This window comes from Sinohyriopsis cumingii, unplaced genomic scaffold, assembly GCF_028554795.1.
Source record: "Sinohyriopsis cumingii isolate HCF-2022 unplaced genomic scaffold, ASM2855479v2 utg000913l, whole genome shotgun sequence".
In the NCBI taxonomy this organism is placed as follows: domain Eukaryota; kingdom Metazoa; phylum Mollusca; class Bivalvia; order Unionida; family Unionidae; genus Sinohyriopsis; species Sinohyriopsis cumingii.
Genome location: NW_028315943.1, coordinates 3,405,431 through 3,422,715, shown reverse-complemented (window position 1 = coordinate 3,422,715; position 17,285 = coordinate 3,405,431). Strand labels below are relative to the sequence as shown.

The 17,285-nt window shown below is 33.4% G+C and overlaps 1 protein-coding gene and 1 non-coding gene across 3 annotated transcripts in view; both read right to left on the bottom strand.

Moving 5' to 3' along the window:
- Nucleotides 1-17,285, bottom strand: part of LOC149773054 (centrosomal protein of 290 kDa-like) — a 175,172-nt gene that overhangs the window by 76,667 nt on the left and 81,220 nt on the right. For both annotated transcript variants that reach the window (XM_089946845.1, XM_089946846.1), the window contains exons 36-38: nt 7,720-7,827; nt 6,471-6,605; nt 576-806 (exon numbers count right to left, since the gene is read on the bottom strand). In XM_089946845.1, the coding sequence (XP_089802971.1) occupies nt 576-806; nt 6,471-6,605; nt 7,720-7,827 (474 nt within the window). The remainder of the gene's footprint in view (nt 1-575; nt 807-6,470; nt 6,606-7,719; nt 7,828-17,285) is intronic.
- Trnat-cgu (transfer RNA threonine (anticodon CGU)) lies at nt 11,978-12,050 on the bottom strand. The gene has a single exon. It is a non-coding gene; the product is annotated as a tRNA-Thr (tRNA).

The window sequence follows — 17,285 nt, the reverse complement described above, 5'->3', positions numbered from 1 at the left end:
ATAGACCCTGATCTGCCATCACATAATGCACCATCAGATCAGGGTCTGTGTTGTTTGTTCTACTGATTACTCTACCAAACTGCTTAGACTCAGATCATCTGGTGAAGAATGAGCTGGCAGATAATGGTCTATATTGTTTGTGCTTAGACTTGATGTAAATGTGTGTAGATATGGTAGGTGATCAAAACTGTAACCATTTACAGGTGCATGGTAGTACTAGAATATGAATATATGTACATTTCTAAGTGACCCACAGCTGCCTAAAAGATACAAAATCTGCCCTATTTGTAATATTATACTTCTGTTGCCTTTGAAATAATTTTGAATCTCAAGTTTGAACTTTTGCATCACTAACAAAGTATAAATCAAAGGAAATGTTATTCTTAGTGAACTGGTTTTAAATGTAATAACATATAAACCAGGCATGAAAATTCAAAACTCTGGATCATTTAGACAACTCTTTGCTACTGTAATGAACTCTGGATCATTCAGACAACTCTTTGCTACTTAATGAACTCTGGATCATTTAGACAACTCTTTGCTACTGTAATGAAAGTCAGAAGTCTGATCAGTACCTGTAGACTGGATATAGTTGAATGAGCAATCTTTATAGACTGTTCAGTCTCATAGTCACGCCTAGTGCTCTGATTCTTCATTGCCTCTGTCACCTTCGATGTTGCCTGCAAAATCATCTCGTCTCTTTCTGCAGATGCAGGCATTCGGAGTCGAAGTTCAGCAATTAATTTGTCACGCTGTATCAGCAACTTCTCTGTTTCTTTAAGTACTTTTTCTAATTCTTTGTTTTTCTATAGTCAAAACAAGAAAAGATGTCATAGAATTATCTGTAATAGAAAGCACACACACCTACCATTGGCAGTTTAGATTTTAACCAGACAAATAAGTTCATATGTGATACCACCCTGATTATTAAGGAGGCTCCATTATTTTGACTTAAAAATTTGGAAAAAAATGTGAGATAAACTCAAAATCTTCCTGACTCTAATAAAGAAGTGTCCTATTTGATGTGCTCATGCTATAGAAAATCACCTGGAAATGATGAAAACAGCGAGTAAGCAACAGTTACATAGCTCACATACACATGTGCTGATATAATGTGATACTACCTCCAATCCACCCACTACCTACCTACATACCTACCTAGCTATCTATCCATTCACCATCTACCTACCTAGCTACACCAGCAGGGTACAAAATACAATTTTTTTTCTATCATATCAAAATACAGATATTAGGTTCATAAGAAACAGATTAATGTTGCTTTAATTTTTTGTTATCACTGTTCTTACAATCTCCTTGAAAATCAATTATCACTGTCCACCCCACCTCCACCCCACCACAAAAAGCCAGATTTTACTGGATGAAAAGTCTTAGATTTTGAGTAATCTTGGAGTGACAGCCAACAGTACATAATTCATGCATCAATAATTACCTTGATTAGCCACTACAACTGAGGCCTCACATTAAAAGCATGCAGTATGTTGTCCACTCACCTTACTCTTATACTCATTTACATGTACAATGCATAGTTAACCTGTTAAGGGTAATATATCACAATGTACAATGCATAGTTAACCTGTTGAGGGTAATATATCACAATGTACAATGCATAGTTAACCTGTTGAGGGTAATATATCACAATGTACAATGCATAGTTAACCTGTTGAGGGTAATATATCACAATGTACAATGCATAGTCAACCTGTTGAGGGTTGTTGTTGTTGTTGTTGTTGTGGGGTTTAACGCCATTTTTCAGCACAAGATAGGCTATACATGGCGGCCAGTATTAATGGTGGAGGAAGAACCCGGGAAAACCCCGGAAAGAACCACCGACCCACGAGAAGCTACTGGCAAGCTTTCTCACATACCCACATTGGCTGAATCTGAGACTCGAACCCACGCAGACAGAGGTGAGATGGCAGTGATCCGTAACGGAGAGCGCTTTAGACCACTCGGCCACTCGGGGCCTGTTGAGGGTAATATATCACAATGTACAATGCATAGTCAACCTGTTGAGGGTAATATATCACAATGTACAATACATAGTTAACCTGTTGAGGGTAATATATCACAATGTACAATGCATAGTTAACCTGTTGAGGGTAATATATCACAATGTACAATGCATAGTCAACCTGTTGAGGGTAATATATCACAATGTACAATGCATAGTCAACCTGTTGAGGGTAATATATCACAATGTACAATGCATAGTTAACCTGTTGAGGGTAATATATCACAATGTACAATGCATAGTTAACCTGTTGAGGGTAATATATCACAATGTACAATGCATAGTCAACCTGTTGAGGGTAATATATCACAATGTACAATGCATAGTCAACCTGTTGAGGGTAATATATCACAATGTACAATGCATAGTTAACCTGTTGAGAAAAATGTATCACAATGTAAAATGCACAGTCAACCTTTTGTGGGTAATATATCACAATGTACAATACATAGTTAAAAAGGAAATTTTACCATGGAATAAATATTCCACTTCCAACTATATTGGTCTGAAAGAGTCTTCTAAGATAGACAGGGTGTATATAGGTCTAGCATAGATGAATCAGTGTAAAATGTAGGTCACAATGACCCTTAGTAACAGATATGGACGAAGCAAAAAATTCTCTTCATGACTGGAACATAAACAAAGTCTCATGAAATTAAGTTTGAACACAAAATATGAAGAAAGAGAAAGTTACTGACCATGAAATATTGGCCACTTAGCAAAAAAGGATGTCGATGTTCTTAAAATGCATCCACTCACCGAATATTATGATTCTATGCAGAATAGTATGCATGTAATATGCTAAAATCTCATGAGTTAAATGCAAAAAGTTAAGCAAAGTTAGTTAAGGAATATTGGTCATGATGAGCCTATTTGTTGTAAAGTGTCATAATAAAAGAGACACGTATTATCATCAATTTCAAGTTTTTAGCATGAACCGTGACTGAAACATAAACATCAGACTCAAACTAAAATCCAAGTCAGTGAAGCATAAAATACTACTGAAAAGAGAGTGTAGTACCAACACAGACACACCCTCAAGGTTCATGATACTATACAGAATAGTTGGCACTGAGAGTGCAAAGAAAATATGTGGCCACAAACTAAATGCAACAATGAAATATAGGTTACAGTGACCTTTTTGGTATGGGTGTGGCACTAAAAGAGATTTATATGTTTATCGAGTGTATTATTACAGTAAAACCTGTCTTGTGAGACCACTGCTGTGAGAGTATTTTTTATTACATTTGCACATGCATAATATAACTAAATTTCCTACACCCTTTTCTTTGCCATTTTCTCTATGATTCCGAATGCTAAGCAAGTATCCAGCAAATCCTTGCACACTGTTGTTACCAGATTAACAAAAGTCACATGAAACACCCATAAGTATTTTATCTATGGAAGATCCTGATACGTTTTGCTAACCTGTGTACTACGTAAACCATGATTTTGTGATATTGATAACCTGCAGTACAAATCATATTTGTTGGATTTATAAATTCATGACGAGTATAAGTTTTCTTTATTAACATTATATATAAAAACATTAATATCTCTCTTTCTGAATTTCAGCAAGGTGCACAGAAATTATCATCACTGTAATCTAAATACATGTACTCTTATAAACATTTACCTTGATTTGAAAGAAGAAACAAAAGTGTGTCTGTAAAGACATCTCCTAGACTTCATAGTATACCAAAATCACTGCAGTGCCAGTGAGTAATAGTTACTGTTTACACTGATATTGTAAAATCATCCCCAAATCCATTGTTCAGTCTTAATCAGGAGGTCAGACTTACTGACAGTATAACAAGAATAGGGCTTGTCTATACTTATCAGACTATACTATTCACCTTGGATTGTGTGAGAATGGCAAAACTTTATCTCTGTAATGGTACTGGAATTTTATTTTTTTTGCTGAATTTATTTAGCTCTTATGAAAACCTGCATACTGTCAACAACACAAGCAATAAACACTTCTGAAGAAAATATAATGACATACTTTGAACAGCTAAACAAAAAATCATAACTAGATCCAATTTATAGGACAAACCATAAAATATCAATAATACAGACAAAATAGATACATCTGGAAGGCATAAGACATGTGGTTTCTGGTACAGTTACTGTGACTGTACAGTAAAGCAATGATGTGTGAGAAATATTTTATTAAGTGCCATCTATATTCATGTATAAATCAGATCAAATTGCAAACTGCATAGACTCTTATCTGTCATCACATAATGCAATGACAGATTTGGGTATTGGCAGTTTGTAAGAGTAATTAGTAGAACAAATAACATAGACCCTGATCAGCTGACACATTATGTGATGGTAGATCAGGGTTTATGTTGTTTGCAGATTTACATGATTTATAAGTGAGTACCTATGGTATGTGTAAGGATTGTATCCATCAGAACCATGGCTTCTCCTGTATGATCAATACAGATCCCAAGCATGAATGGGAATAAAGCAATATGCAAAGCAACATAATATTATTCTCTTTGCTCTCCCACCCCATTTCAGTCACACTCTGTGGCCCCTTGACATAGGAAGCCTGGAACCATTCCGAAATGTATGAAACAATGAAAGGATCCCATTTATTAGGAAAAACGCACCTTCCTCCATAACATACAATTTGAATGATTGCTTGCGGTGCCTGTAACTTTTGTCTGGGTGGAGTTAATCTGCTTTTTAAAAAAAATGTGGAAATGTGGAAACTATCCACCAATTAAAAATTTAGCTGCAGGGTCTAGTTTAGAGCATGTGATTGCTGGATTCATGTCAATTTCTCAAAACCTGCTCAGAAACATCAATCACTGCAAAAATATTTGCAAGATTTACCTTATTTTGTTATTAAACCCCACCTATATTCAGAAAATGTATCTTTATTTTCAAATGGAGGGGATAATTTCCCATCCACATTTTTAGACATAAAATAAACCCTGCAGTTGTAGATCAAATGTTCTTACAGAGGACAGTTTTTAAATCCAATTCATAAACAGTAAAAGACATAGAAGAAAGTAAAACTGACTAAGACTTTATGAAAAAGGTCATAATAGTCATGGTGTGACACCTGCAACCAACTCAAAGAAGCTGACAAATCCCTCTACTCAAGCCCTCAAGCCATAAACATCTTCAATGAGAAGGAAAAGGTACTGGGCAAGATGTAATAAAAAAAAAGTGGTAACTGCAGTGACTGGTTGTGGACTAATAACAAAAGATACTTGTTTTGCAGAAAAGAATCAAATAATTAAGAAGACTAATCTCCCCAAAGATAATGACAAAGGAGAGAAAATAAAAGTCGCTATTGTCACAAAAGATAGCTAAAGCAATTAAAATCCAATCAAACACAGTTCAAACCAACAGTTAAAGAAAATAATAGAACTCACTTCTGTCTTTAAACCATAGACTGATACCCATTTCCTTTCATGTGGACCTTCTTGGTTGCAAGGTGTGCCTTTTATTGAAATTGACGTGCCTTAATTTGAGGCAGAAGGTGACCCTTGCTGTATTTGCAAGAAATGTAAACTAGTTTGAATGAAAAAATATTGCTTAACTGGAATACTGTTTTCTATGACATAACTGTAAAGTACACTTGAAGTCCTGCATAGATGTGCAGTTTCTGAGGCATATTTTACTGCCCATGCCACTTTGACATTTTAAGCAAGCCAGCCACAGAAAATAAATCACATAATTTCACATGTATGTAAGTTTTGTTCTTGAGGAAATCAAAGAAGACTGATTGTAAAGCACAATACTGGTATTCGTTGTTAGGGAATCATTATATGAACTTCTGGCATGTAGTGGCTGCTATACTGTGCATAACAACCTGAAAAGAGTTATAGTTCCTTGTTTTGATGGACTGGAAGAGGAGCTGCAATCTTTTGGTCCTAAACTAATGATGACATGCATAAGGTAGGTAATATGTAGTCCAAAATATTACACTGTAAGTGAATGTATTTACCACAGAGACCAATGACTACAAAAGAATGTTTATGCATGGATGGAAGTTGATTATGGATATTAATATCTGCCTAAAACAAGTACCGTATATACTCACATATAAGTTGGATCCATAATACTCTAGCATATTTGGGTCTACAAAGATTGTTAGGAGCAGCAAGAAAAACTCTAATCTGCCAATGCACTATTCAACAGCAGATCAGGGTCTATGTTCTTTATAGCTGGACCCAACTTATAAGTGAGTATAAAAGTGAGTATATGCTAGACACTCATAAGAATATATAAAAGGGTGATTCTTAAGAGCTCTGAAACCAGATAATATAAAGACATATTTTACTAACACACCATATTTGGCTTTTTTTTCTCAAGAAGTTCAACTTTTCTACTTTTAATTATAAACTGTCTATGAAAAAACTGACTTAAAAAGAATATAGCTGAAGAAGAAATTAAATACAGTCTGTATTCTTACATCCTTCAATCTCTTGTTCTCTGCCTGTGTGTCCAAAATGACCCTGACATTGCTCTTGATAGTGGCTATGGCCTGTTCTAGTTGATTGGACAATGGCAGCTTCGAATTAGGCAAACTACCAACAGCCTCTTCAAACTGAAAAATGATTTAGTTTTAAAGCACATTTGTTATCCAAAGAAAATTAATGCCATCGGAAACATATAAATAGGTACCTAAAATTTCCCTTAATATGTATTTATAGCAGTGTATTATCATAATGCACTCAAAATAATGAAACTCTTGTCTGGTGCTGCATATCAAGTAAATATAAATCTTACTCTTTTAAAATGGTGATCAACAAAATGAGAAAAACTTGGACTTTAGAACTCTAATTAAAACAGTTGTCAACAAGATGAGAAATGGACTTTACAACTATAATTCATTATTGGTTACATTATTCTTTCCGAAAATGATACAGCAGAATGTCAAAAACTGGAAATGCTTCAAGTCAAATTATTTTGAGCAAGGTTTTGCTTGTTTAGAGGTTTTTGGGTTGCTGGCAAGAGAAGACCTTATGCCAGAAATAATCAGGTCATTTGAGGCAAAATACCACAATGCAGACATTGTAGTGATATGACTGAAAAATTGTTAAAGCTATGTTAAAAATCCAAATCACGCTCACACACTGATGTTCCACCCAGTCACATTATTCTGACACCAGGCTGACCAGTCGTAACACTAACCTCTTAATGCTGAGCGCCAAGTGAGGCAGCTGTTAGTACAATTTTTAAAAGTCTTTGGTATGACTCAGCCAGAGTTCGAACTCCCAACCTCCCATATCCAAAGTGGATGCTCTAACCACTAGGCCACTGGAGCAGTCTAAGTTGGGTTTGAAACTACCAACCACATGTTTCCATGTATTGCTTAACATTATATATCTTATGTGCATCTGAATACAAAAATTAATTTGAAAACATCTATACAGGGGTATTGATCCTTGTAATTAACAGAAAATCTTATTAATTTGCTCATTATTATGTGGAAGAAGGAATTATTAAACATTAGCTCACCAAAACATCTTGTGCAGATGCAGCATAGTCTTAAAAATGAAGTGCTCAATTGAGAAATGTCAACTGATACTATTTATTGGAAATATATTTTTAACGAATAATTGGTGTCATGATATAATTAAAATTTGGAAATATATGGTAAAAATTACAAAAAGTGTAAATTCATAAAAGTATAGATTGTGTGTTAAGAGTTATCTGACCTTGGATGCTGCTCCTGCAATTTCCTCTGCCTGTTTTTCCATGGTGGCAATATTCCTCTCCAGCTCCACCTCTCGATGTTCCCATCGCAACTGTCGTTCCTCATATTCCTGAAATAAGCATCAAATCCAATAAACTACAGTGACGAACATATTTTTGACATACTATCAGTAATAAATATCATGATATATCATGTTTTTGTTTACACTTCATATATAGATAACCACGTGATACATGTGATATCATGATGCCATTAGGCATATTATCTGCAAGACAACCAAACATAACTCAAAATAAATACACAACAATACTATGTGGTCTACTGAATAAAGATTTTGATTTGGATTTGTACTATAATACACAGAATCTTAAACTTCTGCTTATTTCATATATTTTATATAGCCCTAGATAGTTTTCCCTGATACTTTTCAAAGATGTCTAAAACTTCAAAGGAGTGTAACAGTCCATCATTGAAACAAGATTAGGTTTTTAAGAATGACACTTGCAAATGTGATCAGCATGCCATTACAGCAAAGAGATGTGATTCCATCTTGTAACCACTAATGTTATGTCATTTGTTCCATCCAACTTTATTCCATTTTACAATAAAAACATGTCTTGAGAGACCACTGCTATAAGAGTCCAACTGTTTTGAGAGACCAGGATCTCCATGCACAGATTAATTGATTATATAGTGTTATGACCTTTTATGAGAGACCACCTGTCTTGAGAGATCATTATTTCTTGACATAATTGGTGGTCTTCCAAGACAGGTTCTACAGTATTTATTTTGTCATTATGCTTGGAAAATGCATAGATAACAAAAATTCTGAATGAAAAAGTGATATATTTTAATTGAATATTAATGTTTGATATTTCAAAAGGTAAATTCCAGGAGTTCTGGACATAGTTCAAGGAGCTTTTCAAGAAATTAAAAGACCTTTCAAAGAAAAAAATCAACTTTCCAAACTTTTTCAAGATGTCATATGAACCTTGATTCACGTGAAATTAATAACGCATACTGAATAATTTTAATCCATTTCTATCCAAGGCTTGCAATAAAAAGATCCTGTTCAGCACATTTTAAAAATATTGCATCAAACGTGCATGATGTCATACAAGCATTAGAAATTTTTTAATTTTTCCAAAAAACATTATAAGACCAACTTCCCCTTTCCCTCACCCACCATTCCTTCATTTACAGAAGAATTTTTGTTTTACTTGTTCATAATATGAAACTCATTGTGATTCATTGACTGTGAATTCTAAATTCTGCATAAGATATGTATATCTGCTGATTTTGTGCTTTCTAAAACTATGATCCAAGAAATCCTTTAATGGTACCAACTAAATCCCTTCTCCACTCCACTTGTTTAAATTCTGTAAAAAGTGTTTTTTTCCACAAATAAAAAAAAATTACACAGGTTAAAAAATGAAATCACAGTAAATGTTGTTTGGTAACATTTCTTATTCAGATTATTGTAATGTCAGTGTCAATGCTAATTCTTCTATTATTTTTGTGATTGTTAGAACTTTGGGATTTGTTCAAATGAACAATTTGGAAATTTGCTAATAAATATCTTTAAGTTTTAAGAGACCGTGATCTGTCATTACAAAATGCACAAAGAGATCAGGGTCTGTGTTGTTTGTTTTACTAATAACTCGCAACAAACTGCATAAAAACAGATCTGCTGGCTTTTTATGCAGTTCTAGAGGGTTGGTGGTTCTTTCTGGGGTTTTTCAGGGTTCTTCCTCCACCATGTATACAAGCCGCCATGTATAGCCTGTGCTGAAAAATGGTGCGAGTGTGTGTGATTTGGAATTTTAACGTAGCTTTAACAATTTTTCAGTCATATCGCTATGATGTCTGCAGTGTGGCAGTTTATAGTGATGTCTAGCACTGGGGCATCATGCCACAGACACGCAGCATGATGTCCCACCCCGTCACAATATCCTGACACCAGGCCAACCAGTTCCAACATTAACCTCCTAATGCTGAGCACCAAGCGAGGCAGCTGTTAGTACCATTTTTGTAAGTCTTTGGTATGACTCGGCCGGGGATTGAACCCACGACCTCCCACATCTGAGTGGGATGCTTTAACCACATCGACACCAGAGCGGTCACTGAAAAATAGTGTTAAACCCTACAACAACAACAATTCTAGAGCCGGGTCAGTGCAGTTGGCAAGCTGGACATAGCCAAATATGTATGGTATGTGTTAGAATCATCTAACTAACTACCTAACAATATATATATATATATATAGTTGGTTAGTTAGTTAGTTAGATGATTCTAGCATGAACCAAGCTTATAAACTAAACTTAAAACACAATGTAACCAAAATCAGGTAAGCATGACATAGTGACCTACTTTTGTCACAAGGGCAGAGTACACCTCATGATGCATACCCTCACAGCAGTTTCATGATTTCAGGTATTGCAGTATATATAGTGTGTAAAATCCTATGGCAAATTTAAAACCTAACTAGGAATGTACAATTCATGTACAAGTTAGTTCCTTGTCCAGGTGGTAGATGCTAAAAAACCCCACTACTATATGGTTGAGATAATGTGAGTTAAAAAAAAGTACAATTTTGTTAACAAAATGTAATCTTTTGTTGCTGATTAGATAATAAATTTACACAGTACAATATTCCTGCACAAAAACTAAGTCCATAACCATACCAATTACATGTATGAACATAGTTTTGAATAATGCAAATTTACGTTCCCATCATTTGCTTTCACACCTATTTCAATGACCGTATTAATATTCATCCATTGAGGTTCCATTCCAATAATTTGCTTTCACACCTATATGAATAGCCATATTAATAATATTTATCCACTGAGGCTCACTAGGGAACTCATTCATTGTCAACTGCCTTTGTTTTTGATCTTAGTAATTTCTTTAAGCTTGTGATTCATGGCTAATATTTTTATTAACAGTAAATACATACTTATCACCCTGTAAACATTGCATTGTGAAGAAAAAGTTTAATATTTCATGAATAAATCTTTGTTCCTCTAACAGAGCTCAACTCATTAGAAATCCTAACCAAATGCAAAAGAGCATGTGACACCTCTGTGGGTAAAGCCCTGATTTGTGCCTTCTTAAAGCAATCCCATCAGAAGTAACGGAATGGAAGAGGATACTTTGTATTATTAATTCCATAAGGAATATGTGCTGGGCATAGCTTATGAACTATTTTTCAGCATAAATTTCAAAATGAGCAAAATATGTCACCTGATTAGCAATGTAAGTTTACATACTAACATGGGACCTTAATCAGAGCTGGCTGTAGCTGGCCTGAACAAATTTGGTCATTGACACTTTACTATCAGATTAAAAATAATAAAGATATCACAGAAAAATATGAAGAAATAAAACGTGTTTAGACAGAGTTTAAAATAATACATCAAGTCACTTTATGGAATCTTCGATTTAGGGATGGGTAACTGCAGGCAAACTTCAGCTGATTAATCAGCACTCGTTACCTTTAATACCAATAGACTCAGCAACCAAAAGTACATGATAATTTTTTCAGATTTTATAAGATGGACATTGTTTTTTTGTAATTGATGGTATCATTTCAGGAGGGGAAAGGAACTATTTTTTAAAAAAAATTCTTATCAAGTGTACATGTACATAGCAACATCTGTTGAAAACAGCATGTAAAGGAACAGTGAAGTGTGTTGTTTTTAAAAGATTCTTTTATAAAACAGGAGAATAAATAAAAAATTACTTGCAGTTAAGCCCTGATGCAACAATCCTAAATGGTCCTATAAGATAATATAATCAATTATTGTTATAACAAATTATAAATATTAGAAGACTGAAATATGTGTGGCAATTAAACTGATGTATTCCTGAATGTAATATCATAATTAATGGCATTAAATGTCAGTTCAAACTAAATATGTTGTTTCATGGTAAACTCGAGTGTTATAGAAACATTGATTTAAGCATTATATTGTTTAACTGCCTTTGAAAGGAAAAATAATTAAAGTAACCCTTTATCTCAGTTTTGTTTTCCCTAAGAAGTTCAATCTGTAATACATTTGAGATTCAACAACTAGAAAGCCACTTTACAAGATTTTTGTGACATTTTGAATTGAGATGTTTATTCCTTCTGAATATAAATTAAAAGAATTTATTTTAAAAAATATAGTTTGTATATGAGACTTAAAACATAATAAATTGTATACATAAATGAGTAAGAAAGAAAGAAGAAAAAAAAAAAAGGAGAAAAATACTAGTGCCCCCAGTGAGAGTCGAACTCACGACCCCTGGTTTACGAGACCAGTGCTCTAACCACTGAGCTATAGGGGCAGTTGTTCTGTCCTATCACAATAACATTTAAAATAGTCAACGTCAAGCCTTGCTTTTATATTAACTGCCATGGGGTTTTAAGTAAATTTCGTTAGTTTCCTTGAAATTTACAGGTAATTGCAAGCGCATGTTGAAGACTATTCATTTTTTTCCATAATAGTATGTAATTTATCTCTACTCAATCTCAACTATCTTTCCAAGTATCAAATGGGGTTTATGCTATTTTTAGGCTAACCAATCGATTTGTTATTGACATGCTATAGTCTATTTCACTATAGTATATACTTAAACAACTAAAATATACCTAAATAGAACTATATTACTAGTTTTGTGTCTCTGTTAAACACTTCTTAGGATACGATAGTGAACCTATTAATATATAATCAAACGTCCATTGCAAATCGAATTCATATTTATTATACTTATTTAAAAAATTACAAACATTAAAGTTATTCTAAGAAAACAAAATACAAATCTAGAACAATATAAAAATAACAGACCACGGGAGCTCGTATCGTTGCTCACAAGTGACCTGTCATACATGTACTATATCATAACTAGCAGTTATGATATAGTATATGTATGACAGGACAACTGTTTTCAACGATACGAGCCCCTGTGTAACAGACAAGTAGCTCCTTTATTTCCGGTTTCTTGAATCATTCATATTTTATTAAATGCAGATTGATATTTTTTAAATTCTTTTGCTTAGGATACTTTAGCTAATATCAGTTTTTGTTGTTGCTGTGGGAAGTAGATATGGTGGAAAAGATGCAACATAACTGTTCAGTTTGGCAATATAACACTTTACAGCATTTTTATTCTGGAAAGAGTTGAGGAATTCCTCAAATTTACAGAAATCCTCAATTGTTTTCTGAGAGATAATGCAATGCTCCTTTAAGAAAAATTATAGATTTTAGGATTATATTTAAAAAAATACCTGATGTTGATTGAAAAAAAGAAATTATGTGCAGAAATCATTGTTACTAACCAGGTAATAAGAAAATCTTAAAAAAAGACTGTGAGAGAGAAAATCATCCCTGAAGCAAATACAAAATTTCATCCTCTGGAAGTATCACCCATAAGTCTATCTTTAAAGATGAAGATATTAAAAAGCATATACAATCATCTTCTGAATTATTTAAGATACTATTGAAATGTGGAAAAGTATTAATCCAACAAAAATTATATTCAAATATTTGAGATAATCTGTTAGATATTTCATTCATCAGATTGTTCATAATGTTCATTTCTTATACGGAATGTGAATTAAACTGTTTATGAAAAATTTCTTATAAAATTTCCATCTTAGTTACCATATATTATAAAAGAGATCTTATAAACTTTAAAAAATATTTTATGAAGTTTAAAACTGTGTTATAAAGTTAATAATATTTAAGAAATTATATATAATATGTTTTGCTGTAAACTGTCAATAAATTTGAAAACATTCTTTGAAGTACAGAGAAAAGCAACAATATCCCAACTAAATAATTTGATTTTCATTTAGAATTTGTTAGATGTTTACAGACTGTCAGAGTAGTGTTGACATCAGGATTTTTATGTTTGAAAAAAATATTCACAAATAATTTATGGTAAACTGTTGCAATAAGAAGAGGCCAAAGTGGGGCTGTGAGCACTTGCCTGACTGTCATCTGTCTAATAGCTAAATGAATTTGCCGTTGGTCACGAAATTGGGGTTAGTATGATGCTTTCTGTATAAATGCCTTCCCATGCTGTCAAATGCACATATTATGCAAACAAATTTGTCAGTGCTTCTCTATATATTTTGTATCTTCATCCATACTGGATGGTACATCAGTGTCATTTACCAGTTGTCAAATTCTTTTGAGTGGTTTCATAGAGTACATTTTTTTAAAAAATCTGTAATAATTGCAGACATATTTTATAGTGGATTGTCATCATTTATATAAAAGCAAAAGGTGTTTGATTGATCAAATTCTACTGAGTAGTTGTTGAGAAGTGCAAATAAAAGCTCGTATTGTTTTTTGTTATTAGCAGTAGCCATATTTCATGGTATATCTGCATCATTTTTATATCTGCTAAAACTCTGTTGCACAATTTTTAAAAGAAGTCATTTAGGGTTTTTATATATATATATATATATATATATATATATATTATTTTTATTTTATTACCTGTGAAAGAAGTCATTTAGAGTTTATATATATATATATATATATATATATATATATATATATATATATATATATATATATATATATATATATATATTATTTTTATTTTATTACCTGTGACCGTATTTCACAATGGATCAGAATTATTTGTATAAAAGTAAAATCCCTTCATACCAAATTAGTAAACTTGTGATGAGCAATTTTTTAGATAAGTAATTTGAAAGTTTTCATATGTTACGGTAGTACTGGTGGCCATATTTGATGGCAAATTGGGATAATCTGTATGCCCTTAATGCCAGGATGTTTTTTTTTCTTTCTGAAAAACTCTGAGACCTTAATGTTATGCATATTTAAGTTGTATAGTGTGCTGAGCTTTTATCCATGGCTGTATGTTGTAAGCAACATTTTTACATAGCTAACTTTTGTCAAGAGTTCAAGATCAGTCTTGTTTACAGTTAAACTACATTTTTCCATTTGAAATCTTCACATTCTATTATGTCATCATCTTCACTAGCCAAGGTTCCAATGTGTTAAACCTATTTACACCTTGGCAGACCATACAGATATTTCAGAGTTTTGTGCTAGTGACATCTATTGGATTTCATGAGTTGTCATCTTTAGTATGTAATGCCAACTAACCAACAGCATGTAACAGTGGTGCATAGTACATCAGCTGAAGGCAATTGATTTCAACAGGATACTTTGTAAGTATAACATCAAAACTATGACAATATTCCAGAGAGAGGCCATTACATGTGTATTTGAGGGAAAGGATGTATTTGTACAAACATGGACTCGCAGTGAAAAATTGCATATTTATGAGTCAATTCCATTTGTGTGCTCCACTTGTCTCGATTCTGTAGGAAAAGAATTCAAATTTGAACAACTTGATTTTGATTGGATGCAGTGGCTTGCTGCAGCACTGAATGAAATTCACATACTCGAAGCACCAAAATATCTGAACGATTTGCCAAAGTTAACACATCAGAACACCGTGTGTGTGTGTGAGTGTGATTTAGATTTTTAACGTAGCTTTAACAAGTTTTCAGTCATATCGCTATGATGTCTACAGTGTGACAGTTTATAGTGATGTCTAGCACTGGGGCATCATGCCGCAGACATGTAGCATGATGTCCCACCCAGTCACATTATCCTGACACCAGTCCTAACACTAAACTCTTAATGCTGAGCACCAAGCGAGGCAGCTGTTAGTACCATTTTTGTAAGTCTTTGGTATGACTTGGCTAGAGTTTGAATCTGTGACCTCCCGCATCTGAGGTGGATGCTCTAAACACTAGGCCACCGAAGCAGTCATCAGAGGAGATTTTATGTTATAGGCAAAGTGAAAATGTGCGTAAATAAGGATTTAATAAACAAATAATTTATTCCTGTTCTGTGTCAGTGCAGAAATCCAGGATCAGAGTTTGCAGTTGTGTCAGATATAATTCAAGAGGGATTATTTATTTAAAAAATATTCATTGGAATTACTAAAGTGCTCAATGACTTTGGATTAATACACTTATTGTGAACTAATTCAAAGACATTATGGATAGCATCATTGTGTTACAGCATGACATTTAAAACTATTTGAATTCATCCGGAACATTCTATAATTTTGGGCTTGTGACAGGACATTTAGGATTATTTGGGATTTAATTCACAATACTGTAAGTGTCTCTTGAATTTCACTTTGTTTGTAAAGAAATAAATTGCTTATTGATTTTGCTGAAATTGTTGATTTTATTTCTTTATGTTTCTTATTTTAAGATCTTGAGTCATAATATTAATGCCAGGCTGCTTTGTCAAACTGAATCAAGTTCCGCTGAGAAGTTTTTGAGAAGTCATCTACAGGTTTTTCTATTTGCAAAAGCATCAAGCACATCCCAAAGTAGACATTACTATTTGCCTAAAATGGAAAGCCCTTTTGCCTAAAAGCTCTGTGTCAAATTTGGTCACGTTATACACTTTTCGCAAAAAAAAGTAATTTAAGATATTTTTGTAACAGTGCACATTTAATGTTGGATTGGCATCATATGTAACAAAAATGAGGCTGCAATTTGTTGAGTTTGGCTGAATTCTGCTGAGTGGTTTTTGAGAAGTTGTTTATTGGTTTTTCTTTTATTAGCAATGATGGCCACATGTCATGTTTGATTGGCATCATTTTGTTGTTGTTGTTGTAAGGTTTAGCACCATTTTTCAGCACAAGATAGGCTATACATGGTGGCCAGTATTAATGGTGGAGGAAGAAACCGGGAAAACCCCAGAAAGAACCATCAACCCACGTGAAGCTAATGGCAAGCTTTCTCACATACCGACACTTGCCGAATCCGAGACTGGAACCCACGCAGACAGAGGTGGCATCATTTGTAAAAGAATTGAAAGCTCATCATGCTAGAATGCTTTGTATCAAATTTGATCAAATTTAGTGGTTTTTGAGACAAATTCATTTTTAGTGCTTTTACTGTTAGCAATGGAACCAATTATTTGATGGTGAATCGGTATCATCTGTATGAACCTGAATGACCTTCACACTAGATTCTGTATAAACCTGAATGTCCTTCACACTAGATTCTGTATAAACCTGAATGTCATTCACACTAGATTCTGTATAAACCTGAATGTCCTTCACGCTAGATTCTCTCTGCCAATTTTGGAAAAGAATGATCCAGTAGTATTTTTTAGAAAAGTTTACATTAGCAACAGGTGCATGAAAGATAATGAAACATACATTACAGACACCATTAGCTCATCATTTGGCTAGGTGAGTTGAATAATAACAAAAAGGTCATGTTCTAAATATGTCTGCCAAGTTCTACTTACTCAAAATTTTCTTTCTATACAATTATGAACTTCCTGGAAAACATTTTGTTCATTGCTATTATGTAATAGTTTTGTATTGCATTACATTTTATACCATCTTTTTAAATTATGAAGGGGCATATGATATTACTGCTGTTCCACTCTCCTGAACCAAAACTAAATTTCTTTCACTAATTTCATTCATGCTCAATCACTTCTGAAGGAATTCATCAACTGAAACCAAATCTGATATGAGACTTTATAAAAAGATATAGGA